Source organism: Triturus cristatus, chromosome 4_1 (assembly GCF_964204655.1).
Source record: "Triturus cristatus chromosome 4_1, aTriCri1.1, whole genome shotgun sequence".
Classification (NCBI taxonomy): domain Eukaryota; kingdom Metazoa; phylum Chordata; class Amphibia; order Caudata; family Salamandridae; genus Triturus; species Triturus cristatus.
Window position 1 is genome coordinate 1,114,968,462 of NC_140585.1, and position 27,202 is coordinate 1,114,995,663.

Consider the following 27,202-nt stretch of genomic DNA (forward strand, 5'->3'; position numbering starts at 1 on the left):
CCCTCAAACCCTGGGGCGATTATGATGATCTGACAGAAAGAAAATTAGAGCCCCACGTGCTAAATCGTCTTGTTGTTATTGGTGTTGCTGCTCAAATCAACGGCTTTCTCTATATGGACCTCTCTCTGAAGGATGAAACGTAGAATGGGCTCAACTTGGTTTTCGATTGGAGTCCACATGCTACACGCAAATATCTACATTAGGCAGGCTCTACAGGGGTCTGTGGTAGGTGCATTAACCCGCAGAGCTATCATTCTCTATCATCCTTTTTTTATGTGCACCTATTTGTATATGACGTGGCCACGGTACAAAGTACATTCTGGTCAGTAACAGAAGATGCATGACAAGCTGCTTGTTTGTAACTAAACGGCTTCAAAGCACACTGCAGAGAGGGTGCAGCCAGCGGGCTTCCCGACCTTTACAATGTGACTCTGCTGTGGGGCTGGCATGAGCCACAGCACTGCAAGTGATACAGATGTGCACTCAGGGCAATGCCAGGCAAGTGAGCAGCACCAGCCAATGACCCAGGGCACAGAGCAGCAACTATAGGTTGTTTTTTATAAAAGTGGTGAACCCCCAGAGTGCCTGAGAGTAGCACTGACAGAAGCTGCTGCTACCCAACTTAATGCCAAGACCTCGAGCTGTATCACTGGCACGGTCAAGTAGCCCTGCAGCCTATGTGACTCCTTCAACCAGTCCAGCCTCATCAGCAAACAGTACGTTGCATTCTGGGGCTGGAAGTTTCCCTTTAACCTTGTGTGAATGCAGTGAAACATACCAGCATGAAAGTGGTTGTCTAAAAAGCCAAGCGTGCTTTAGGCAAACACGTAATGGAGGACGCATGGCAGCTAAATACTATGTAATGTGCTAATACCTCGCCCAGTCCTGTCTTTCCAATTTGACTCATGCAGGCAAGGATTTGCAATGGTAGCAACAAAAACTATGACGCGGGAAGGGAGCAAGCAATGACGCGGGAGGAGGGAATGATCGAACAAGGAACAACGACGCACAAACAGGCTGCATTGTGGCATGTACAACCTTAGTTTCCACCATGGTGCAGAGGTGTGCATGATGTCTAGCATACGATTTCTAATCAAAGCACACCCTTTTGGTACAAAATACTATGCCTAGACAAACTGCAATACATTTCACACATTGGATTGTGCTGTCCAGTGCAGCACACGAGCAGTGTGTCTGAAATGTTCATAGAAATAAAACATTTCTCCAAGTTACCGCCTGTTTCAAGGAGGCATCATTTTGGGATGCACGCCCTTTCTACCTCAGTAGATTGGGCTTTGCATTACATGCTAGGGTGTAAGTGGTGATCCACACATTTCCCACCGATGTAACTCCCCCTTAACTTAAAGTGGTGCAAAGCAGTGCAAAGTGCCACTTGTGCTAAAGAATGAAAATACCCTTTCAAGACTGGCACAAAATCTTAGTAAATCTGCCCTCTAGTCTATGATTACCCACAAAGTCATAGCTTGTGTGTATGTTTTCAAAAACCTTTTGCATCCTCAAATGTCTTTTGCAAAAGGCAGGACTAGTTTATGTTGAAATTTTGAAAAGAAAGGTAATATCACCTGGGGTGTACAGAAAGGTGGGGGAAATAGGTTTTACTGAAACGTGCAAAATGCCCAGTATATCCATTACTGAATCCTAGTAGAGTTAGAAAGATAGTAGTTCAAAATGGGGCGGCATAGGAATGTTTTTGATCTCCTGTAAGATGTTGGCATTTTCTGAATTAACAAAGTGAATTTATAACAAATGTAGGGCCCAATGTACTAAGCCATTTTGAAACCCTGAGATTTGCAAAATCACCTAGGGCCTGATTACGATTTGGCGGACGGGCTACTCCATCACAAACGTGACGGGTATCCTGTCCGCCCTATTACGAGTTCCATAGGATATAATGGAACTCGTAATACGGCGGACAGGATATTTGTCACATTTGTGATGAAGTAACCCGTCCACCAAACTCACAATCAGACGCTTGATTTGCATCTGCAAAATGTTTTTGTCTATTCACTAAACCCATTTTGCACGTTGGAAAAGCCTTTCAGATTCGCAAAATGGGTTTTTCAATCAATTTTGAATTGCAATTAGGAGGTGTGAATGGGGCATCCCCTCCTAATTGCCAACTGCAGTGCTGTTCACCAATAGCTGAAGACCGCAATTGCAGTCACAAACCAATGATCAGTTAAAGACATCTCAAAAGAGCTGGTAACTGATTCACAGATGGACTGTTTCCTTTTTAGGTCTCGCTGAGCCCAGCACATGCGCTGGCTCGGAGAGACATTTTGTATGTGAGTTTTCATAGTGCTGCTGGCTGGCCTAGCGCTTGCGTTCACGTGACCGTGCACGCGCGCTTGCCTTCTGCCGCACTTTGAAAACTCGTGCATCATCGCAATCACTTTCGCTTTCAGAGCGATTGCGATCGCGATGACGCACGCGCGAACACAACTCCCGCTTCTCCCCCTCCCCCACCATATATCGCGTCTCCGGCCGCTCGCGCGCAGCCAACGCTTGTTTTCTCTACTCTCTGCTCCCCATCCTGCCTGCCTAGGCCCTCATAAGAAGACCGATTTTAACATTAACGTTTGAGCAGCTGGTGTAGACATGGGCAAGAAGAAAGTAGGTGACGAGGTCTTATTTCCACTCCCACAGCAAAACCGACGGGTCCCGCCCTCAGTCCCACCCCTTAATGATATAGATGCTGCTAGGGTCCAGGATCCCAGTGTTAACAGCGAGGACATGTTTCCCTCGGTATTCTCTAACACCACCGCTCCTTTAAACAAACAGGACGCCCAGCCCAAAACTTTAAGGAAATCCAAACGAGGCAAAGTCTGTAAACAGACTGGTACTCCCGCTCCGTCCTCTATCATTTCCACACAAGAAACAGAGGATGTACATGGATATAGCCCAAGGATTTCTGCTTCACCACATCAAAGCAAGAACTGGCGTGCTAACTCTCTCAACGAAATCTTATCAAGTCACTCGGAGATATTTTCAGAGAAACGATGAGCTGCACTTAGAGCAGTTCTTTCCCCTTTGTTTTCAGGCTTGGATTCCGCTGAAACTAAATTGGTTTCTCTTCCACTCTGTGGTGGTCATTCACCTGCTCAAACAAGCACCACCAACAACGGCCCTATTACACATGGAGGTATCGACAAAGGAAATGATAACCCCCTGGCGGATGGTAGTCAGTCATCTTATACACCATCTGCTCCCTCTTTTATCACTTTACGCACCTCCGACCAGTTTTTTAACAGACGCACAGCGCTTAGGGGGATGCTGATTCCACATATATTTCAACCCCTAAAGCAACACAACCCCGAAGGGTCGTGGAGGCAAAGTTTTCATAATACCACCATCTCCCAAACAATCAATAATTAATCTTCCCCTGGCTGCCTGCCCCAATGTAGTCGTGCTGCTGATTGCACCCTCTTTGGAAAAGGAACAGCGGGAGTCATATGAGGAGCTGTTTAACAAAACCAAAGACTGGCTGGTGCTCCATAGAGGCTTGTCTCTTTTAGGTGACGACATTTTGCACGTGAGGAGGCGTGCTTGGATAGGCCCAAATGATCCAGAATCCTCGGGTGATTGTATTGTGGTACATTTTAGATTCCCATACCTGGCCCACTAATTGTTCAAACACAGGAGGTATTGCAGCAAACGGCCATATCTCCCTGGTCCCACTTGGCTATTGTCATAGGCCTCCCCCTTACCAGATGCAATGTTTGAATAATCTCTCTCTAGAGCAGTGGCAGCGTGTCTTGGGAAGCCGCCCCTCCACGCACCTTGGGTACAGCACACTGTCCTGGGGTATTCCCAACCCGCCAGACAGAGTCAGCATTAGACAGGGTAGCAACTCATGCATCGTGCCCACAGCCAACAGGTAGGGCGTACTTTCTGATTTAGATTGACAGTCAGATGGAAAGGTTTCTGCAATACCCACCGTAGCTACTGTAAAGCAACACTTGGCCCATATGCCTCACACTATAACCCCACAGTACAGTCCCCTGTCTATGATTGATCATTTAGACTGGCAGCTACTTGTTCAAAAGAGTGATATACTGCTCTGCAGGAACCCTGGGTTACAGCTGCACCTCACTTTGAAGGCTCTGCCTGTTATCCCTGCCCCGCAATCCCATCAACACGGGGTCGGGCTATGGGTGGGCTAGCCATATGGGTCAGTCTAAACCTCCAGGTAGAGGCCTCACAAGTTAAATATACACCATCCTCCTTTATAGCGTTTAAAATTCACATACCTAAAACAAATCACGCTTTTTACTTGGTCCATTTTTACAACAATGACTTTACAAATGCTATTTGCTCACATAATATTGATGAATTTTTTATCTGACATACAAGCCAAAGCTGTACATTGTGATTCGCAGTTCCATATATTTTTATGTGGTGACTTTAATGCAAAACTAAATAGGGCCTCCCGGAGCAATGATGACCAGACAGACGACCACGCCATTGTCCAGTACGCAGGGGGGGGGGGGGGGGCAGAGTTCCTGAATTATCTCCCTGCTCATGACCTGGTTGCTTTGCTTGGGGTTTTAGGCAGCACCAATAGTACGGTTCCTACTTTTAGGCCTCAATAATCGATGATATGTTTGTAAGCGCTAACTTTACCTCATGGTTTTCCAAAGGAGAGATTATACCTACAGTTTGGGGAGATTAGAACGCCCTCTGTGCCTCCTTGGTATTACGAGTTAAGAGACACCTGCGCAACAGTAATTTAGTTTCAATTACTCAACACTCAACAGACGGCCAAGATTGGTTTGAGGCTTGAACAAACCCTTAGATTCATTGCCTACCTTACTTCAATCACATTTAGGCCTGTTCCTCAATTGCCTAGCAGATAGTGGAGATGAGATGATGGCTTGGCACTACAATAGGCTAAATCGTTGCATTAGGAATTCAATGCTAAAACCACTCCACTCACCTCTTGCAGATCCTAGGTGAGTTGATGGGGCTTGCTCCAAGGCGAACCATAAATTGAGAGCGGCCCTAAATGCTCAGCCACGGATAAGATAAGAGATTCTTCAAGCCCGTAGCGAGTACAAAGCTGCCCTCTCCCACAGGAAGAGGGAACTACCCAAGCGGGATTGGGAGTCCCTGGAAAGCAAAGCTCGATGGGAAGGATAGTAAGTCATTTTGGGCTCTAATAAAAATAAATTAGAACAAGGAACTCCCCTTCTACTTGTCACCTGCAAAACAATATTCCTGGTTCAGATTGGGTTACACATTTTTCCACCATTTATCATATTGAGGAAGAGCCACATATGCTAGCATCCTTAAGTGACAGAGTGCAAAACTTACCGACCTTCCTGATATCATTGCAGGAAGTGGAAGTGGCCATTAAACATAGCTCAGGAGGAAAAGCACCAGGCCCAGATAGGGTGCTGATGGATTTGGAGAAATATATGCACAAGATATGGGGCCCCCTCATCACTAACATATTTAATTCCTTCTTAACAGTTAATATCCCACATTCTTGGTCCACCACCACAATTGTGCCAATATTTATCAAGCATTGGCATACCCAATAGGTCTCGCTTTTGGGACCTTATAAGTATTTAGTTATGCAACTGTTGCATGGCTAAACACGTATAAGGTCCCAAAGGCGAGACCTATTGGCTAGGCCAATGATTGTTGTGGATGCCGTTGGCCAACCCGTGACAAGCAGCAAGGGTCAGAGGGACCTCTGCCTGCTCCTTCTGATAAAAAAAATATTTTAAAAAGCAGAACATTTCCATCAAGAAACACAGTCTGCTTCACACAAAAAAAGTGTAGTTTGGAAATACAGGTATGGTGATCTGCTGTTCCTTGTAGGTCTCCATCCCTTTGTAGCCTTTCACATGTTGTAAATAGTGATTTGCCTCATTAATATTCATTAGGCAGATAGTTGTGCACCCCCTGTGACGGGTAGACAGGTAGCAGAAATACAGTGTGCAGCTTGTAACTATTACCTGTCTCCTTGTGCGTCGGGTCTGTCATCTTAAGTCTACTCACTAAGACTTAATCTGTTTTGTGCATGAGCCCCAAAGTGCTTCCTGTTACCTCTTTGACAGACAAGATGGCAGAAACCTTTTGAATCTTTCAAAGTCCAAATATGAGTCAGGCCATGACTGAAAAGATAAAGAAGGCATCTGAACTTCTGATTAAAAACACAAACCATTTATTTCAGGAACTTGACTGAAAGAAGATAGTTAAGAACCACATTTATTTATATTCATTTGGGTGTAAGGTGAGAATGCCATGTAGGGAAAGTAAAGGGAATGAACGCCCACAGTGTTGTTACTGGGGGTTCTGTCACCCTGTGTCCTCCTCCCAGTCTCAACATATTTCCGGACAATGGTAGATGGTGTAGGCCGCTCCTACGACTAGAAGGGTGCTCTCATCTACACACATTGTTCTTTCCAGCAACCATAGCTCTACCCACGAACACTGGTTGCCTTATTAGACATCAATTCCTCTTGCTGTTTCGTGTTCACAAAAACATACAATCTGTTTTTTTCTTGATTCAGGTCCACTCTATAGCGAGCTAACTATACTGCATTGCCACTCCTACTTGAAAGACCTTCTTAACCACTGACAAGACAATACCATTTATTTCCATTGATAAAACTGGAACTTAGGTTAAAAAATGTCCTGCAGAGATTGAACAGAGGGTTTGCTTCCACTGCCTCATCTTATAACATCGGCTGCTGCAGATTCTAATTGACATGAGCTGATGCCCCCTGAATCTTTCTCTTTGAGACATATCGCCCGTGGTGGTCCTTCTTCATGTGTTCCGCCCGGAAGAAAGGTGCAGTGGGATTAATGATGCCTGGCGAGCTTCCCTTTTGTGTCCTGCAGACAGAGTGGAGGCCACTGCTATGTGGCTCATGTCACTGTTTTCACACGCTAATGATGATCCTGGAGGAAAGGGATTCTGACGTGCTACCATCAGCACCACTGGTCTGAAACCTCATCTCCATTGCTTCACCTGGTCCTTTGGAGCTAACATGACCCTGCAGTCAAGCTTTGGAGTATCCTAGGCAATGATGGGGGTTAATCAAACGCAATACAAGTAGACTTTCTACATTTAGGACAATCCACACTTGTAAGGTTCGAGCAAACGTCATGGTCGAAAGTTAGAAAATCATATTTTTCCCTGGCGTATGCTGGGGATTTTGTGAATTATCAAGTTTCTGTAAGTCACATGTGCACACCTATATCTGTGTCAATGTGTGACGTGTTGTGTGTAAGCAGGTTAGGACCGGCCTATAGGGCAATCAGGGGGTGCCCGATGGGCTGGTCTGACTGATCGTTGTGTCGGTCGTTTTTTTTAGCAGTTGTGGGCCGGTTTATGGCCAGCTTGGCCGCTTTTTCACTTCTGATTTCCTTGCTATTACCACTTTTCCAGCTATCTGGTTTGTTAATGGGGGTATCTATTTCTTTGTTAATGGGGGTATCTATCTGCTTTGTTAATGGGGGTATCTATCTCCTTTGTTAATGGGGGTATCTATCTGCCTTGTTAATGAGGGACACTTTTATTTTGGTGCCTAGGCCTGTTTTTTTGCCTCAGTCCTACCCTGTATGTAAGGCGATTTAAGCATTAGAAGAAAACACGTCAGGCAAAAGGTGAGAAACTCTGCAAGTCTTTTTCATATTTATGCGACTGCTCTCATTGCTGTTTTTAGTTAATGGAATTATAGTTGGTGTCCTACAGCTAATAATACCTTACAGTAGACCATTCCAACGATGTATAAATGCTGAACGTGTGTGGTTGTTCCATCACACATCGCCCAGCTACAAACATCTTAAATTGTTTGCAGAAATAAATATTTCTAGGCAGAATGCTTTTCCACTCCTTGCTTGATCCCCAGTACCAAATGCAGGAACCAGTTGAACTGCACGGTCCATCCTTTGTCTCTGCAAACCTCGATCTGGTCCAGGAAGTGCTTTTTGGCCTCGTCTTCGCTTCTGCCTACAGTTAGTGCTTCCCGGATGTACTCGATGTCTTCTTTGCTGGTCAGCTGCGGCATGCCCGTCATCAGCATCATGGAGAAGAGGATGATCAGGAGGTTGGTATGATGACGTAGAGCCAGGTATGCCTTCACACAGACCTCCTGAGGAAGAGAAGAGGCGGGTCATTGAAGTAATTATAGGTGACAATTAACGCAGTACAGAAGCAGACAAAGGGAATTAACAGTTTTCTACAGCAAGACACAAGTACTATTTCACATCACTTAAGGTTGGGGGCAGATGCCCACAAGACAATTAATTCAAATTTAATAAATTGAGAGTGGTGTTTGAGATTTGGCGTTCTAATTCTCAAACAAGCACAGCACTCCCACTGATGATAGATTACATACACAGAACTAATTTCACATACTTACACACAACAAACACCAGTAGAGATCAAAAGTAAACCAGTGGGCTAGCGCCCGCGGACGATGGCGGCTTCCTTGTAGCTCTCCCGGACGGCGCGGAGGATGAGAGCCCCGACGGGACTCCCTGCGATCTGGTAACCCTTAGAAGTCATGGTCTCCGACTTCGGAACAGGTGAACAACTGATGGGGTGATTTTGGCTGCTAGACTCGACCTGTGGCTATACTTTTTCCCTTCAACAGATGCGTGAGGCGCCATCATTCAGTGCAGCGACCGCCATTTTGTTTTCATGCTGCGGAGTTACGCTTTTAGCGTCTACCGACGAATTCAGCTGCTGGCGGTTTTATATGTTAATTCTCCCTAATGACAGCTTGCGGATTAACTTGCAATGCCCTTTCTTTATTTTTGGATCCTGTTGGAGCGCTTTTTAGGTGATTCTCGTTTCCTGTCACCTTTGACTCTCGTTATTGAATCACAGTGATGTTGCAGTCTGACTTGTCATTAGTTGGACATTGCTCCCCTCTCTACTTCACCAACGATGGATCATCTGCTGTCTCCACATCTTGGTGACATTTATTTTGTGATTTTGTGATCGTGTGAGGTGTTTTTCCTTTGTTCTCCGGCCGCCATTTTGTTGAGGCTGGTTTCCGAGGTCTTACTCCAGTGAGCTCTATAGTATCAGAATGGTTCCTCACTACATTTTATTTTATGCTGACTAGTCTTTCATGTTCAACATAGCTGGCCTGGCTCTTTCAACTGCAGTATTACAGTGTTGATTTATTCACACTTTTGGATGTTACTAACATTTTTCCTTACAGCCTACTTTCCTTCAATTGCTGCAACCACATGTTTGACTTATGCCAGGTTTAATATGTTTATGCATCATATTTCCATTTCATGCTTTCTATATTGTGTTATTTACCTCTCATTGCACTTGCTTTTGCGCAATTCAGTTTTCTAGCAGTATTATTATGATGAATCATTAATTACTTCATAACTGCTAATGTAGGTGGTCATTTATGACTCTTCGGATTTCACCCATGTTGTAAACTCTGTATTGCTCGTTTATTAGCTCTGATATATTTTAGTTGTACTTGTCATTTCCTTTATGGGTAGAATATATAAGGAATTGCGCAAACCTTCTTCAACTCCTCGTAAATTTTTACTTCAAACGAGTTCTAGATACCAGTGTCTAGAGATGGATGACTCATCTGATCCTGTTAAAAGCTCTTCCTCTACTTCAGCTCCACAAACTAGTGGTCTCACCAAAGGTTCAACCAAACGACTAAAAAAAGATCCACCTTCTCCTCCCAAACAAACCTCCTCAGTAACAATGGATGTCCTTCTGGGTGAAATTAGGGCATTACGCCCCTTTATTGAGGAAACTAAATCCACTCTTGAGGAAACCAAGACTACTCTTCAATTGCTCTCTGACAAATGGTCTACTATTGATGGTCGTGTGACCCTTCTAGAACAATCTATGGATACTCTTACTTCTTCTGTTGCCAAGGTGGATCCATTATCTCTCCAAGTTTCTGCACTCCACAAGCAGATTGAGAATTTAGAAAACAGAAGTAGGAGGAATAATCTTCGCATTTATGGCCTGGCGGAAAATTCAGAGGGGTCTGATGCCATTGCTTTTTTCAAGTCCTTTTTGCCGAAGATTCTCCAGTTGCCGGAATCCACTACTCTTAACATACAAAGGGCGCACCGTTTAGGTCCTCCTCCTACTGGTTTCTCCACTACTCATGTTAAAAGGCCGAGAGGTGTTATCCTCTTCTTTCTGGAGTATACAGATTTACTCACCGTCCTGTCTGCAGCCAAGGCTCTTCCTCGCCTTACATGGTCTGGCAATCAGCTTTTCTTTGCGCAAGATTATGCTAAATCCACTGCTGACCGGCGCAAGGAATTTCTTTCACTTAGACCACAGCTTCGTTCTTTGGGAGCGAGATATGGGCTTTTTCATCCCTGCCTTTTCAAGGTGACTTTCAACAACAAGACTACTACTTATGATGATCCGCTGAAACTGAAGAGCTTTCTGTACTCTCAAACTACTATCAAAATGGACATTGCAGCTTCCTCTGGTTCTTCTTAATTGGTGGCTTTTCACCTATTTCATATTAATGCTTTTATGCCTGGTTCCTTGTTGGTTTTCATGATTGTTATGATTATACTATTTTCTTGACTGTTTGTTTCTCTGTTGAATTTATGTGTTTTTAACATTTAACTTCCATCCTTTCTCCCCCTTTTCACAGATTTCTTCCTTCACATCACCATCTTCCTTCATGTCCTTAGAGTCTGTCGCGGTTGTCCTTCCTCCCTGCCTTCCCTTTGGAGCTCTTGACCCGGCATTGTTTCATGTGGCCTTCTCCCTCCTCTCCTTTTGTTTGTTCTCAACAGTATGTAAGTTTTTTATTCTTCTTCATTTGTTCTGTTGTTTTTACATTTCTCTCTCTCTCTTCTTTTTGTTCCCTAGCATATTACTTCTCTTTTTGCTATGCTTTTCCTCAGCTCACTTTTTGCTCTTTCTTCTTGATTCAGTCCTTTCATCTTTCTTCTCTATTCCTTTTCTTTTTTATTTTTCCTTTTTCTCTTCATCATATAACTGATTTTCACTTTGTTGTTTTTTATGAATTTCTCTTCTTTTATTTCTGCTGTCTTTTCTTTATATGCATATACGATTTTAGTATTTTTCTTTCTCATGCCTCTTCCTTAATTGGTACCTTGATGTGCTTTTTTAATAATGTTTTATGCCATTGAAAATAATTTCTTGGAATGTTAGAGGTTTACATTCGCCAATTAAAAGACAGAGAGTATTATCACATTTGACCAAACTCAATGCAGACATAGCCTGTTTACAGGAATCTCATTTATCGTCAGATGAATCCGCCAAATTGAAGAGAGGTTGGGTGGGTGAAATGTACTTTTCCCCAGGGGATGGTAAACGGAATGGCGTTCTGATCTTATTTAAAAAGTCTCTTCCAGTTAAGTCAGTGACGCATTTTGCTGATATTTCAGGCAGATGGGTGTTGGTTAATTTTACTTTAGACAATGTTCCCATTTCCATTTTGAATGTGTATGCTCCAACATGTGGAGACGCCTCTTTTTGGGCCTCTTTAGCTCCATTGATCACTCAACATTATGTTGATAACTTCATTTTAGTAGGTGATTGTAATGAAGTTTTTGATCCCTTTTTGGATAGGTGTTCAACTAGCGCTTACATTCCACATAAATCACAAAAGTCTTTCACTCACCTCATTGCACAATATAAACTTACTGATGCCTGGAGACTCTGCAACCCTACTTCACGAGAATACTCGTTTTTCTCACCCCCTCACCAAACGCAATCTCGGCTAGATTATTTTTTTATCACACATCACCTTACTCAGTCCCTTATTTCTTCTGATATAGGTTCCATTTTAATTTCAGATCATGCTCCAGTTTCTATTACTTTGGATGTATTACGGAAGCCTCTTTCCATTAAAAAATGGCGTTTTAATAACGCTCTCCTTCTTGACACACAATTTGTCTCTTCTTTTACATCTTTTTTTCATGATTATTTTTTGCTTAATCACACTGGTGAAGTTCCATTTCCTGTAGTTTGGGACGCTTTCAAAGCCTCGGCCAGGGATTTTATCATTACCTATGTCTCACGTAAGCGAAGAAAGGCCCAACAAGATACTAATGTTCTACTCTCCAAAATTAAACAATTGGAGCACTTATACTATACTTCTAAATCAAAGGATTGCTTAAATGATCTCATTTCTGCCAAGCTTCAATTTAATAAGGACTCCACATTTAATGCCTCTAATTTTCTTTTAAAGACTAGCGCTAAATTTTATGGTGGGCAGAACAAGGCTGGTAAAATGTTGGCCAATTATTTAAAGGTGAGACAAAACAAAGTCACCATTGAGTCTGTTTATGGTCATGATGGGTCACTGAAACATAAAAGTGATGATATCTTACAAGAATTTTTACATTTTTATGAAACACTGTATTCTTCAGAAACACCTTCGTCTGAGCAGTCCATTTCCCAATTTCTGTCAACCATTACTTCTCCTTTTAATACTCCTCCAGACCTTTCTTCTTTAGAATCCGATCTTACTCGCAGCGATCTTCTTCACGCTCTCCATACTCTCAAACATGGAAAAGCTCCGGGGCCGGACGGCTTTACTGTTGAGTTTTTTTCCTGCTTTGCAACTTTGCTAATTCCCAAATTACATCTGCTTCTCTCTACCTTTCTTCAAACCGGTTCCGCTTCTGTATCCTTTTCTGATGCCCTTATTTGTATTATCCCGAAACCGGGTAAGGACCCACAGCACTGTAAAAATTATCGCCCGATTTCTCTAGTAAACATTGATTATAAAATTTTCTCTAAAGCACTAGCTTTACGTTTGGAGTCTTTCCTACCCGAACTTTTAGGGAAAGAACAGTCTGGCTTTGTTAAGGGCAGACTGTTGTCGGACAATACTAGATTATTTTGTGATATTATTTCTAAGACCTCACACTATCCCCATTCCCTCGCGGCAATAGCTTTGGATGCGGAAAAAGCTTTCGATCGGGTTGAATGGCCTTATCTTTTTCAAACTTTGAAGTGGTTTGGTTTTGGATCGAAAATTTCTACCCTGATTTCCTTCCTTTATTCTTGTCCTAGAGCAGCAATTTCGGCAAATGGGGGATTATCCTCTTATTTTTTACTAAGGAGAGGAGTTAGACAGGGTTGCCCACTTTCACCTTTTCTGTTTAATCTTGCTTTAGAACCCTTTCTTTTACGAATCCGTCAGAACGATAGTATTCATGGTTTTACCTTTCATAATTCCAATATTAAAATGGCAGCTTATGCTGACGATATCTTATTATTCGTATCCCAACCAGATTCCTCCCTTCCATCATTCTTAGATGAAGTTCATTCTTTTGCTCAGGTATCTGGTTACAAACTAAATAAAGATAAATGCGAAATCTTACCACTTACTAAAATGACTTTTAAAGATGACTTTACAGCTTCAGGATTTACTTGGAGTCCTAATTCTATTAAATATTTGGGCCTCAATTTTCATTCCTCTCTCTCGGGTACTGTCACTAAGTGTATGGACGACTGTATACAAAAACTATCTACTTTTACTAGTAAATGGCATCCTCTCTATCTATCGTGGTGGGGAAGATTAGACACAATTAAGATGATGCTCTCTCCCATTGTTTTGTTCACTATATCCAACATACCTCTTGCTATTCCCTTGAAATATTTCAAGAAAATTAACTCTATTCTGTCTTCCTTTTTGTGGGGACATAAAAAATCTCGTATGTCTTTATATAAGCTAATGCGCTCCAAAAGAGAGGGTGGGGTGAATTTCCCAAACTTTTCCTTGTACCATAAATCCTTCCTATTACATCAAGTCTCTCATTGGATTGCAGACTCCTCACTATCCTCCCCTCTCTGGTTGACCTTAGAACAGTCTTTTATTTCTCCCTTCTCCTTCAAAGAATACCTTATGTTTTCACGTAGACCTCAGTCTATTTCAACTCCCATTCTTAAACACACTTTTAAACTTCTTTCCTGTTCATCAGATTCATCCTTCTTTAATCAACCTATTTGGCACAACACAGCCATTTTGATCAAAAATAAGCCAATTTTTTGGAGAACCTGGAGAACTCGTGGACTTATTTGGGTGCGGCAATTGTTTCAGCATTCTCAGGTTATTTCCTTTGATTTAGCTGCCACTTCTTTTAATTTACCTCTTTCTTTTCGAGCCAAATATTTGTTACTGACTCGCGCTATACAGCAAGCTTACGAGATTCATCTTGCTGTACCTTCTTCATCATCCCTCGCGCCTCCTGATGTGTCCCCATTGAACTCTTTATTACTTAAGCATTCTAAAGCCTCAAATATATACGCCCTTCTCCACACTCAGTCCTTCCCCCGCATCAAATCCGTGACAGAGGAAGAGTGGGAAAAAGATTTCACTTCTTCTTGGTCCATTCAGATGTGGGACAAACTGTGGTTAAAGATTCGCAGATCTTCTAGAGCTGCCAACACTACTCAAACATTATTTTTTATTTACAATCGTTTATTGTTTTCACCACTCACCCTTAGCACACACTTCCCAGATGCCTCTGACAAATGTTGGTCCTGTTCCTCACCATGTGCAGGCCTTTTCCATATGCTTTTTGGTTGTCATCATGTTCTCAGTTTTTGGAAGCAGGTTTGGTCTCAAATTAATAGGATTTTTTCCTCCACTCACTCCTTTTCCTTATCTCACATTTTTTTAGGAAGTCTATCTCCTATCTGGGATCATTGCACTCATAGTGTTAGGATAATTGACTTGCTACTAGCTGTAGCATTTCAACAAATAACTAAAAATTGGAAAGATTATACCAAATTATCTTATAAGGTTTGGTGGTATGCTGTTTGCTACAATCACAGATTGGACACGACTTTTGTTTATCCCTTAACCTTAGCTAGCAAAAGAAAAGAATTGTGGAGCCCAGTTACAGTATTTTTTGACTTAAGTGCTCGTACCTCTCTGTCCTTATCTCCGTTACAACAAGAAGTTTCTAAACCTCCATAACTTCCTGTTATTGTTAAACAAAGTTTTCTTTTTACATTGTTTCTTTTTTAATTTTCCTTGGCTTATATTGTATATCTCATTTCCCTTTTTATTACCTTATTTTACATCAAGTACCAGTTTTTGTTTCTAACTATTTTGAATCTTTGATGTTTCATATTACAGCATATGTTAGTGCCATTACTTATCCTGATATTTGCTTTTGTTATACCTTTCCTATTTTTACGTCTTATTCTGTAACATTTGAACATTTTCTTCTAATAAAAACTTTATGAACTTAAAAAAAAAAAAAAAAGTAAACCAGTGGGAAAGCCTCTACATGCTTTGCCATTTTGTGCTAAACCATCCTAATTCTTGGTTCGAGGAGACACTTGAACCTATATTTTCTTGTCCTACCTGCTCACCAGGAGACAAGTGTGTGACTTTGAAATCACCTTCACCAAAAGCAGACACAAGTGACCTAGAGTATTCCTGGATGGTCAGCTGCAGGAAGCTGCACAGCGCATATCCCGCTCCCCAGCCCTCCGCCTGCAGTTAGGTCCCATTTGTGGACCAGAGAAGCATCAAGGTAAACGGCAAAGACCGAAATTGTGTATCACACATTTGAGTGGCACAATACTTTTCCATAAAGCGTTGTCTCTTTGAGCACAAAAGTTGTTCTTGTATTTGTGTATCAGTAGTAGTACTTCTACTACTACTACTACTACTACTGCTACTACAACTACAACTACTACCACTAATAATAACAATAATAATAGTTTAGAATTAAAAAGCCTGCTACACTTTTTGCGTTAAAATAATGTGCAGTTGAATTATCTGACTCGACCTTGGAAGGATAACAGCCATTGTCGACCCATAGGAGGTTCGAGTTAGTGTTTCCAGGTTACAGGCAGATATCCACAGGGAGTACCCATTGACCCATTTCACCACTAGCAATGTATGAAGCTGTTACCTCTGTGATATGTGGTACTGCCCATGTGTTCACTGGGGCCACTGAGTTGTTCTTCTTAAGGACAGAAGGGACCGGCACATGGCCACAAGCGGAGTCATCATTGACACGTTAAACAATGGCTAAAGGAGTGATGTTTATTTGTGATAGAACATGAATCAGTAGACAGTATTTCCTATCCGGTTTCAATTGAAGACAACCCTGAGCCTGTCAAAAGAGCCACTAACAATCTGGAAATCTTAGACCAGACTCTAGCATGAAGAATAAGTGGCAGGTGAATTTGAGAAATGGATTTTGACTTTAACAAGGTGAACACAGATTTCATGATTTCAGAGTTGTACTGTGACAACAGCCTGGTAATGCAATTGTAATATATAGACATGTGAGACTGTACAGGTTATAGTTATTTTGAATCACTCATATTGTCATCTGTGAGGAATGATACGACCGGCAGCAGAATGAATACCTCCTACAAATTGACAAAAGTAGCCAACAGGCCTGAGATTAGGTCTGGGCGGAATTCAATTATACTAGAGTCATTTAGGTAATTCTGCATTACTCTTTGACGTAGAATTACAGACAATTACACAATTACTCCTGTTTGTGTAATTTTGAGTATTTTGGGGGGAAAATCCTACTGCGAAAGCACATTAGGCAAGCACGAGCAGCTGCTCATGCTCGCTATTCATGTTCTGCTGCATTTAGCTATATTTCTTAGCACAAAATCCATCCTCGCCCCCATTTTGAACACAAGAGGGCATTTTGTGCTAAGAAAATAGTGCTAAATGCTGGGAGTAAGTTGGGGAAAAATCCTACTCTGAGAGCAGATTTGGCAAGTACAAGCCGCTGCTTGTGCTCGCTATTTGTGTTCTGTTGCATTTAATGATATTTCTTAGCACAAAATGCATTCTCACACCCATTTTGGAAGCGAGGAGGCCTTTTTGCACTAAGAAATATAGCTAAATGCAGAATTACTCTTCTCACATATTTATGCGTAATCACGCTGAATTCTCAGGTAGTTCTGTGTGATTGTGCTACACTGAATTACCCTAGTTACGCCCAACCCTACTTGAGATATGGTATTATTAAATGCGTGAGCTAACAAGCCTCTTTCCAATGGAGTCCATAAGAAGCCAAGCAATAGCAATTGTGAGACAAACTTACATTTAATGACAAGCTCTTGTGCAAGGACCTGCTTCACTCCCTGCAAAAGGCAGGAAAGAGGAGAAAGAGCAGCGCTAAAGCCTGTGTATCTATGCATGAATTTATATCTGCTGGTGATCTGCCTTTTTTTAGGTCTCGCCTGAGACAGGGCATACGCTGTTGCTTACAAGACATTTTGTTTACTTTCAGGGGGTTTAGGGGCCCCCCATTGGTTGGTTTCATCATCACTCTCCTTTCCTTGTTTTTCTTAGGTCAGTGCATGCCGGCTTCACTTCCTGTTCACGTATTTGTCCCTTCCCTGTAGAATGGCCCAAGGACTGCTTACTTTGAGATTGTCCTTCCACTGCTTGGGTAGTGGGAGCTACTTTTTTCTTTTTATTGAAACACTACGTGTAAGTGCATTTAGACCATCACTGTAGTCACAGACTTATTTTATGGTTCAAAGCACTTTCTTGAACATTGCTCTTGCTGGTGGATAGTCCTGTTTTTCTGGTCACTTCCTGCCTTTTCCAGCCCTGGGAGAGAGCTGAGCACACACATCTCATCCACTCCATCATGACAGCCTCCATGGCAAAGTCTGTGGCTCCTGGAGAGGTCACTGGTATGCTCTCGGTCTTCGGCAGTAACTCTCGAGGCCTTGTAGCCCTTGCACAAAGCAGCAAGGGAGGATCACCATCTCCGTCGTGCACCAGCCTCCCCTGTCCTGTAGCAACAAGCCCCTCACCATACTATCCCTACTCTCCTGACACGTCCCCTGTAAGCCAATCCATACAGCCGCCTTCAATTCTCTCAAACGGAACCCTGTAACTCCTTTACTCCCCCTTCTCTGCTTTCCTTGCATCACTCCTAGTATTCACGTTGCCCTGCCTTACCTCTCTTTGGTGCCAGTTTTCCCCACCGAGCAATGGCTAAGGCAGAAGGTCTCGCACACGTGAGAGCTATTGGCTTTATCAATTATTTTTGCCATTTGTTTAACCATGCTGTGGAGCATGGCTATTCATGTACCAGAGGGCTGCTAATGTGACAAAGGACTGCTACGGTGTCAGAGCTGTTGATGCTGTGACCCATTTCAGGTCTGTAAACTGTGCCAGGGTCTTTTGATTTTGCCAGTGAAGTGATCACTGTGCCTACTACTACTCGGGCCTAGCATGACAAGGGGTAGTTATTTGCACAAGTGAGTGATCACTGTGCTGGGACTGCCCATACTGGCAATGCGCTGCTCACACTGCTAGAAGGACACTGAGCTAGACAAGTCATGCTACGAATTCCTTTTCTGAAGCCAAATGAGTGACGGTTTAGTTCCACCCCCTCCTTACGCTGGGAGGCAGTGAATACGAGACTGCTGCTGGACAAAGGGTGTGGCTAGGGGCTGGGCAGAATATTAAAGTACAGGTTTGCAGAGGCCCTACCTGTCCTGGCATTGGAGCACTGAGGGTTACTCCAGATGTGATAGGCTGAGGCTCCAGCTCCAGGGAGGGGTTGGAATTGTGATCCATCATTGTCAGCTCTCAATGAGAGTCACCAATGGCAAGTGACCAGCATCTTTAATTACATTTATAATGAGTTACATTTAGTATGAGCTGCTGTCTCGTGTTACCTGTTTTTTGGGCAGGGGCCCCACGAGGGAGCCCCAGGAGGAAAAGTCCATATTGTACCTTCTTTGGAGAAAAGGAGAACTAACAAATGTCTCTCATTCCTCTCAATAACGAGTTACGCTCTTTTACTTAGGGAACGTTAGGAGTCAGACAACCCTGTCAGAGGATCTCTTATCTGCAGGGAGTAACAGTTAATAAAGAGCTGCACGCTGACTCCTACAAGCAGTAGACACACATAGCAGCTGACATTTTACTACATATTGCTAATTATTATGCATTGTGCACCTACAAATTACGTGCATCAGAAATGATTACAAAAACCTCAGCAGCAATTACAAAATGTGTCTGTGTTTTATGCCTTCTTCTGGTGATGAGTTGGTAAAAGCATGTTTTATGACTGGAACCACTACAGAGTCAGGCAGGTAAACCCTGATTTGGAAGAGAGAATCCCAATGCAAAACAAAGTATCACCTATTTTAAATGTGTGCCCACTAAAATAGTGATTGCAAAATCGGTGCTTAAGAAGCTGCAGTGCAACACAAATTTACGACTTGCACAGCGACTACATTTTCCAAAACGAGGCCACAGGCGTGTCAGTCTTTCCCTGGTAGAAATTGAGGAAACAGCAGATAAGGTCTCAGTGCATATCGTATGTTCCTGTAAAGAGCGAGGGGCACTCACCCTCAATGTTGAGGTTTTACCTAACAGACTCACAGTATCTCCTTTTAAAGACACCTCATCAATACTCAAAAACATCAAACAATTAAACTTCAAAAAATGATCACAGGGAAAACCTTTACAGAGCCCAGGATGTGTCTATAATGAATATTGCCACTGCTTGGTAGATCTGAAGGTAGCTGCTATATTCATACTTAGGTTGAATGTAGACAAAACAAGCACTGCAAAAGGTGGTCACTGACCTAATCTTAGTAGACTAAAGAACTCTAGTGCACTGCCACAAAACATTAAAAAGAAAAAGACTCTATTTTACCTGAAACTTATGAAAGTGTTGACTCGTCTTTTTCCCAGAGATTCCCATCACGTAAAGAAAATCCGGTGTCAACACAAACGGCACCCTTTCTTTATTGATTCCAAGGAAGCTCTTATAATTTCCAAGAATGTGGCCAAAGTCAATATGGAAAAGATTCCCTTAAAAAGAAAAAAGAAAGATCAGCTATTTTTAAAGGAATTATTTATTAAGTTCACTGAACTACTAGTTAGTTTCACAAACAACTTCATCCTCACTACTAACCACCTCCCATTCACAATCCTCGGCGTACTCCACATCTCTGCCATCCTTGAGTTTTCAAGTGTATGAAATGACTCATTTTAATCTGATATTATACCTCACACAATCTACTCACCCAAGACACCAAATATTCATCATTCACAAGATTCTGAATTGCAGCAACATGATGTTATACAAAAAACCTCTGAAAATAGCTAAATGAACATTCACAAAATGCGGACAATTTGCACAAAAGTGCAGTTGCTCAAGTAAAGATACGGTTTGACAACCAGAGATTACCAAATCAGTCAAAGAGGACCAGTGTTCTTTAAGCTTTTGTGCATAATTGCCAATGAACCAATGGAACAGGAGCAGGGAATTGATAAGCCAAAAGCTTGTTGAAGAGGAGGATCCACACGTTGCCGTGTTAAAGAGGAATGCAGCATTATGGTACTTGAAGTCAAATCATGGATTATTTATCACAGACTAACATCATATAGTTGAAGAACAATACGCATGGGTTTCAGGTCTAGTGCCCACACCTATTTAAAATCCAGGGCTAGGCTTTGCAGGCATGCCATTAAAGTAAATGCAAGATACCAATGATTAAATATTCCTCAGTATGAATCTGATTACATATTGGGTGGAAGAGAATTCCCATGTAGTATTCCTATGCGCCTGATCACAATGGGACCACTGTCCCTTGTCTGCATTTACCTTCGACCCAATTTGACTTGCCACAAAAACCATGGCTGATAAAATTGCTTGAAGCTTTAGATCAACAGCAGCCAGGCCTCAGTTTCCAACACTACCCAAGCATTTTAGCAAAAGGGGTGCTTGTCTTGCTATCCTCCGACAGGGTGCCTTTTCTCTTTCCCTTCCGTACCCTCTCAACACCCCTTACCTTCACTCCCACCCAGCACCTGTCCTCAGCTCACATTTACCACCCTCGAACAGAGAAAACAGTGCTGAATTTTACCCAGTAACACAGCTATTCCCCATTTTAGGGAAATGAATTCATAACTGCACAGTACGTTGGGGTGTTACCACATAATAACGTTACTTTCATGTGTGAGGTTTGCAACCTGCTAGTACCGTCTAACTCATGCTCATATTTAGTTACCTACAGCCCTCTTGCCTTTGTATGGGCATCCAGTGGTCTTAGAAGGCAGTGTGCTTGAATTTATAGGTTGAATTTCCTGCCTTAACATTTACTCCATGAGACGGGATCTGCTTCTCTGCATCTCTATGTTTCTACTATATTTTTTAAGAGATTTAAGCCGAGGAGCAGACATATTTCTAGGTTAATAAAGTGGGATATTCACAAAGCCATTTTTATTTAAATCTATATTTACTGTGTTTGATGCTGAGTGAAGGTGAGGTACCATGATTCCACAACTAGTTTTTCCAGCGAAATATATACAAATTTGCCAAAATATCGGTAGTCATATTGCCTAAATCCCAGCTAGTTAAACTAAAATTGATAATTGTACATCTGCGAATATTCTACAAGTTTAAGCTATTGAAATATTTTCTGTGGATTGGGAATATGTGTATTAATTAATCCATCATGTTTAGCATTGCCTACATTTGTAAACTGACAACAGATGGAAGAGACACGCCAAGAGTGATATCTCCTTGAATAAACTGCAGAAGTTTAAAGAAACCATGCCCAATTTTCTGCTTCTGGTTTTTGAGACATGTCGTGACATGGGCTGGGCCCTTTAATGGTGGCCAAAAGTATGAAGAGTGCAAATGCAATGCACTCAACGTTGCCACATTTGCCCATGTGAAGTTACTTTGCCATCTGCTGGTCTCCACAAGGAGGAAAAAGCCATCTCAAGGACCATCACAAGATTGGATTGAATGCCTTTACAATTTTATGCACAGTGTCAGCAGTGACCAGAATGGAAGCCATCTCAATAATAAACTAGCATTAAGCTCAGTTCAGTTCAGAAAACCTTTATTTTGGCTCAGCTGCCACGAAAGCAAATAAATGAACAGTAAAAAACAATAATAATCATTGTTATATAAATGCAAAATATAAAACAAAATAAATATAAAAACAGTCTGTAAACAGAACAGCCACATGTACAATATTGATAATTTACCTGTAAAACACAATACATTTCATTATTACTGTTAATAAAAGAGAAGACGCTGGGGGAGGGGTAGGGGACAACTATGTTTAAAATACACATTAGGTTGCGCATATTGACACAGCAGTACTAGTTTGCTTCTCATGGGAGACACATGATTTTGCTTGCTCTGGTTCGCCACATAGCCATCAGGTATCGGGAGAGCGCAAAGATCAGCGGCTTGCTGGAGTCTGTTTTTAATATCCTTAGTGCCAACTTATGCTCTCTAAACCCCAAGTTCCGACAAAGCATAAGAATTCAGCAACGCCTACTGCCCGTATAAGCTGGGCAAAAAACATGACATGTTCTAAGGTCTCCTTAGGGGCCCACAAGCCATGCACAGCCATTCTTCCGCCATTGGGGTTTTAGCTCATTTTGCAGTAAATGAACAGTGGGGCAAGCAAGCATCGAGTAGCGTTGTTACACATGTGTGGGGAACCCTTCGGCATCCTTGAAAAATACCCTGACAGCTAGCATTCTAAGGCGGTTGGACAAAGGAAGCATACCAAAATCCAAAAGAATCAGCAATACACATGAAAAGGTCAAGTCACAAACTATTGTCTTTGGGGAATGGCAAGTTAGCTTTGATTGCATGCTCTTTACTTATATTTTAGAAGATTTTTCCCAAAAATCTTTAAAGCATGCTTTCACTTAGAACACCAACAACCATCATACAGTTTTCATGCAGTTTATCTTAGAATAGGAATCATAATTTTAGCTTTTTTTCTTTTCCATTATTGCTACAAAGCTGTGAAAAAGGTATAATTCCAACTACCTATTTTCGAACTATCCTGTAATTCGCTGACCCATTAATGGGTCTTTTTTATTAGCTAAACAATACTATAAGGCATCTCATGTGTGAGGAGGAAGCCATGGGGATACGATCTTTCATAGTTTAAAGAAAATCAGTATTTACAACATTCTTTAGCAAAGTAGAAACACTTAAAAAATCTTACCAGATTCGGTTATCATTATATTGTCATTGTGCCTGTCTCCAATTCCCAGTACGAATGTTGCCACACAGTACCCAGCGCAGGAATACACAAATCTTTCCACTGCAGCTTGCAGCTAATTAAATACAGAAAACAGAGCAGTTGAGCAATTACTTCCCATAGATGATGTGCATTCAACCAGGGCTTGATTAATTTGATGCGCAGCATTCGATGGAGAAGAAGCCAGGAGGAACCGTGCAAAGCCAATTAGCAGTCTGCAAGCTAACTGATACATTTGTCTTTTCAAGATACAATGTAAAGCATCACTACATCCTTCATGTACTGTACCTTTCGCAGGCACACATACACCCATCACATGCAGACCATTTACATGCACTGCACAGTTCTGCATTATCCCTGTATTGTACCATTCGCAGACACACATACATCCAGCACAAGAAGATCATGCATGAACTACACACAACTACATACCAAACATATATAGGCCAAGCATGAGTTATGCACACAGCAGCAGAACTTTAAGTGCGTGAGCCTGTAGGCTCACTCTAGTGACACAGGTAAAAAGGACCTGTTCACTCCTATTGATCAATACACACTATGCTTTCACCTCCGCGATCGTGCAGCTTAAAGGCTGGTAAATGCAGTAATACTATGAGGGTAGCGCTCTGGGTGCCCCTCCCGGTCCAACTGGACTGCAAAACATGAGACAGGCCTATCACATGGCACACATACACATGATCTGCATCTGCCTGTGACAAGAAAAGTCAACATTAGGGATCCATACATCATTACAGTTGGGGTACCCTGGGCAGGGGTGCACATCCATCACCATGAGAGGGACTTTTCTGTCTCAACAATATGAACAACAAATCATATGTCCATCAAACACACTGAACGGAAGGGGGTCCCAGAATGTGGTTTGATAAGTACAGCACATTAAAGTCGATTTTACAAAAACTTAAAATGTTGGGTAAAAAAGTAAAGAACAAAAATAGATTCTTTCAAAATATAAATATTGCTCATGCAAATTGGTAAGTATGTGATCTCCAAAATATTCTGAATGCCAAATTACATTCATGATATTGGCTAATGAGTAAGGTCAACTTAGACAAATATATGTGACAAAATCCATGTGAATGCTGAAAACCATTTCACATGTTGTGCCCCCCTGAATGTATCCCCATGGTAGGGGGGCATGGAGGCCCTGTCGGGCCCCCTTTGCTCCTGCACCTCCAGCCTTTTCATGGCAGGGCTCCAGCCATGAATGGCTAGCAGTGGCGGAAATCGTAATATGCTGAATGGGACTGCGTCAGTCCCACTCAGCATGTTACATTTTGGCGCAGCCCCGCCATCGCTGGCTGTTCCCTGGCGCAGCCGGTGGTCCTCCACCAACACGACTTTTGAAGGTCATAATGTGGCAGACAGACCACTGCCACCGCGAGTCTGGCTGTCTTACAACCGCCAGACTCAAAATCTGGCCCCATATACCTCAAAGATTTGTGTATCTATGTAAGGTACGTAGATGTGTATTTAAGAATAGTAAATCTATACTTAACTATTTGCACTTCCTCGATATTTTGGTCCTTGATACTTTTGTCATCGATATTTTGTCAGACACCGGTTTATCCACTTCACTCTGTTGATCACATTCTGTTCTGTCTAATACACTTCCATCTTCTCTTTTCATTCTTTGATTGTACGTTTCACAGGTGGTTATGTTGATACTTATTGAAATTAATCTTTGCTTCATTCCCTGCTTGTATCTTACTGTCCTTCACAGTCATTCTTGCATTTACACAGGATGTTTATTTATTTATTTATTTATTCATTTGTAAAGCGCATGGTTATACCTATCGGTGTGTCCCCGCGCTGAGACATCATAAAGTTGTGGCCTGGTCTGTTCTTAAGCGCTATAAAACTCTGGTGATTGATTGTAAAATTGATTTATTGATTGTTACCATCCATTTCTGAACTCGTTTTTCCTCCAATTTAGTTCTATCATTCAGTGCTAATTAGATTTACATTAAATTAGGTGGCACTCTGTGAACCCTTCCTCAACACAACAGAAGATAAATTAATCTTTTCACTCTAGATGCAGCGGTAAGTGCAACATATATTGTACCACATCATATTGTAGACATAATTCTCCACTTTTTAAGTCCTGGGTGTACATTGCCAATTGCATAATAAGGTGCAGCTGTAATGGTCCCTGTGAATGTAAAAATGAGTACCTCTGAAGCAAAGTAGATGATCCCACCTGGAGAGATCTAATTAGATCAGGTTACATTATTGGCTTACAAGAGACATGGGACACTGAGGACACGCTGCACATGGATGGGTACGAGAGTTTTTTTGTATCCGCCACTCCATCTAGCTCAGGGAGGGCGAAGGGAGGGCTGGCAATGTTAATATCAGCATCTATACCTGGCTCATTCTCTCAAATAGAAACAGGTTCGCCAAATTTTATGGCTATTTTTATCCTGATGAATGAGGGACCTGATTTTTTGGTTATGAATTTTTATAACTCTTATGATAGAGTTGCCACGACCGATCATCTGGCCGCATTAAATAGTTTTTTAGCTGACCGCATGGAGACCAATAAACTCAATAGTAAGAATTGCCTTACTATAGTGATGGGTGATTTTAACATCCATGGCTGTCCACATCTTTGTCTCTCCTCGGATCCTCTGGGACCGATTGATTCAAGTGCTGTACACTTTGAACATTCGGCGGCGGGACTTCTCCTTGAATCCATCTTGGCAGACCACGGTCTGTTCCTCCCGTCTATGGAGGGAGAAATTATTCCCACTTTTAAAGGAACTGGGAAAGACTCGGTTATTGATTGCATCTTTGTTAGTTCTGTTTTGGGGGCTAATATTAAAAAATATGAGACGACCTGGTCCCATTTAAGTGATCATAACCCTGTGAACCTAATACTCTGTAACATCTTCGAAAAACCGGCTAAACCCCCAACAAGAGTGGATAAATCCGATATTTGCCCATTTGATCAGGCGCGTAGAATCAGATGGTGTAAAGTAATCCCTGGCGACTTTTATAACAACTTGAACAGTAAGGTTGGCTCTGAGTTAAAAACCTGCCTGGACCTCGAAGCAGGGGACAATGAGGTCCTTCTGGCTTACTCAGCCATCTGTAGTCAGATCTTTGCCGACTTGAGTCGTCCTGGGAAACACACAGATAAGGCAGAGCTAGGTTGGTTTGACAAAAGCTGTTCATCCGCCAACAGAAAGCTAATGGCCGCCCTGAAATCTAAGCCAGCGAATAGGATTTTGGTTGCGGAGTTGAGAAAAGAATACAAGAAAACTCTGGATGCCAGGAAAAAGGTGATCAGGGAGGAAGCATGGGAAGAACTTTCCAGCGTGGACGTAATAAGAAACAGTGCGAAGTTTTGGTCTGTGGTCAATAAACCTTTTTTTTCCGATATTGGAAATGATCAACTAGACTGCGGCATCGGGAAACAATCGTGGCACTCACATTTTAAAACAGTCTATGAAATGGGATCTAGTGGTGATCTGAGTATATCTTCCACCACTGCGAACCCTTATACTTTATTAGTCTCAAAGCAAGAGGTGGTCGAGGCCATCAGTAAGATGACAAGTAATAAGGCCCCTGGCCCAGATGGCGTACCAGCGGACCTCTTTAAATCTGATCCTGAGACATGGTCCATAGTATTAACCAATGTTTTTAACCGGGTATGTGTTGCTGGGATTCCTGACACCTGGTCCAAATCAGTAATCATACCTATTTTTAAAAAAGGTAACAGGGGGGATCCCAGTTGCTACCGACCTATCTCCCTTATTGATTCAGCTGTGAAGGTTCTGGGGCGTGTGGTCCTGGGCAGACTAACTGATTGGTTAGAAGACACAGCCACTCTCTCGTGTCTACAATATGGGTTTCGAAAGGGCCGCGGGACCATAGACCAGAGCCTGAACCTCCAACTTCTAATAGGCAAGTATACCATTGCTAAAAAAGGGGCCTTGTATTTGGCCTTTATGGACTTGTCTTCGGCGTTTGACCGAGTGAATCGTTCAAAATTGTGGGGGTTATTATTAAACTGTGGAATAGATGCCAACATCGTTTACTTTCTAGCAGATCTCCATAGAGACCTCACCGCCACGGTCAGATATGACCGGCAGGGCAATTCCACGGATAAAATTGGAATCACTAACGGCGTTAGGCAGGGATGCATTTTAGCCCCCCTGC

At 42.2% G+C, this 27,202-nt stretch overlaps 1 protein-coding gene across 2 annotated transcripts in view; it reads right to left on the bottom strand.

Annotated features, from left to right (window-relative positions):
• The window catches only part of PIK3CG (phosphatidylinositol-4,5-bisphosphate 3-kinase catalytic subunit gamma), a 202,812-nt gene that overhangs the window by 47,775 nt on the left and 127,835 nt on the right, over positions 1-27,202 (bottom strand). The window contains exons 9-11 of one of the 2 annotated variants that reach the window (XM_085654135.1): positions 22,985-23,096; positions 19,654-19,811; positions 7,890-8,129 (exon numbers count right to left, since the gene is read on the bottom strand). In XM_085654135.1, coding sequence (XP_085510261.1) covers positions 7,890-8,129; positions 19,654-19,811; positions 22,985-23,096 — 510 coding nt within the window. Of the gene's footprint in view, positions 1-6,176; positions 8,130-19,653; positions 19,812-22,984; positions 23,097-27,202 lie in introns of those variants that run through there. The other variant, XM_085654136.1, reaches the window with a different exon arrangement.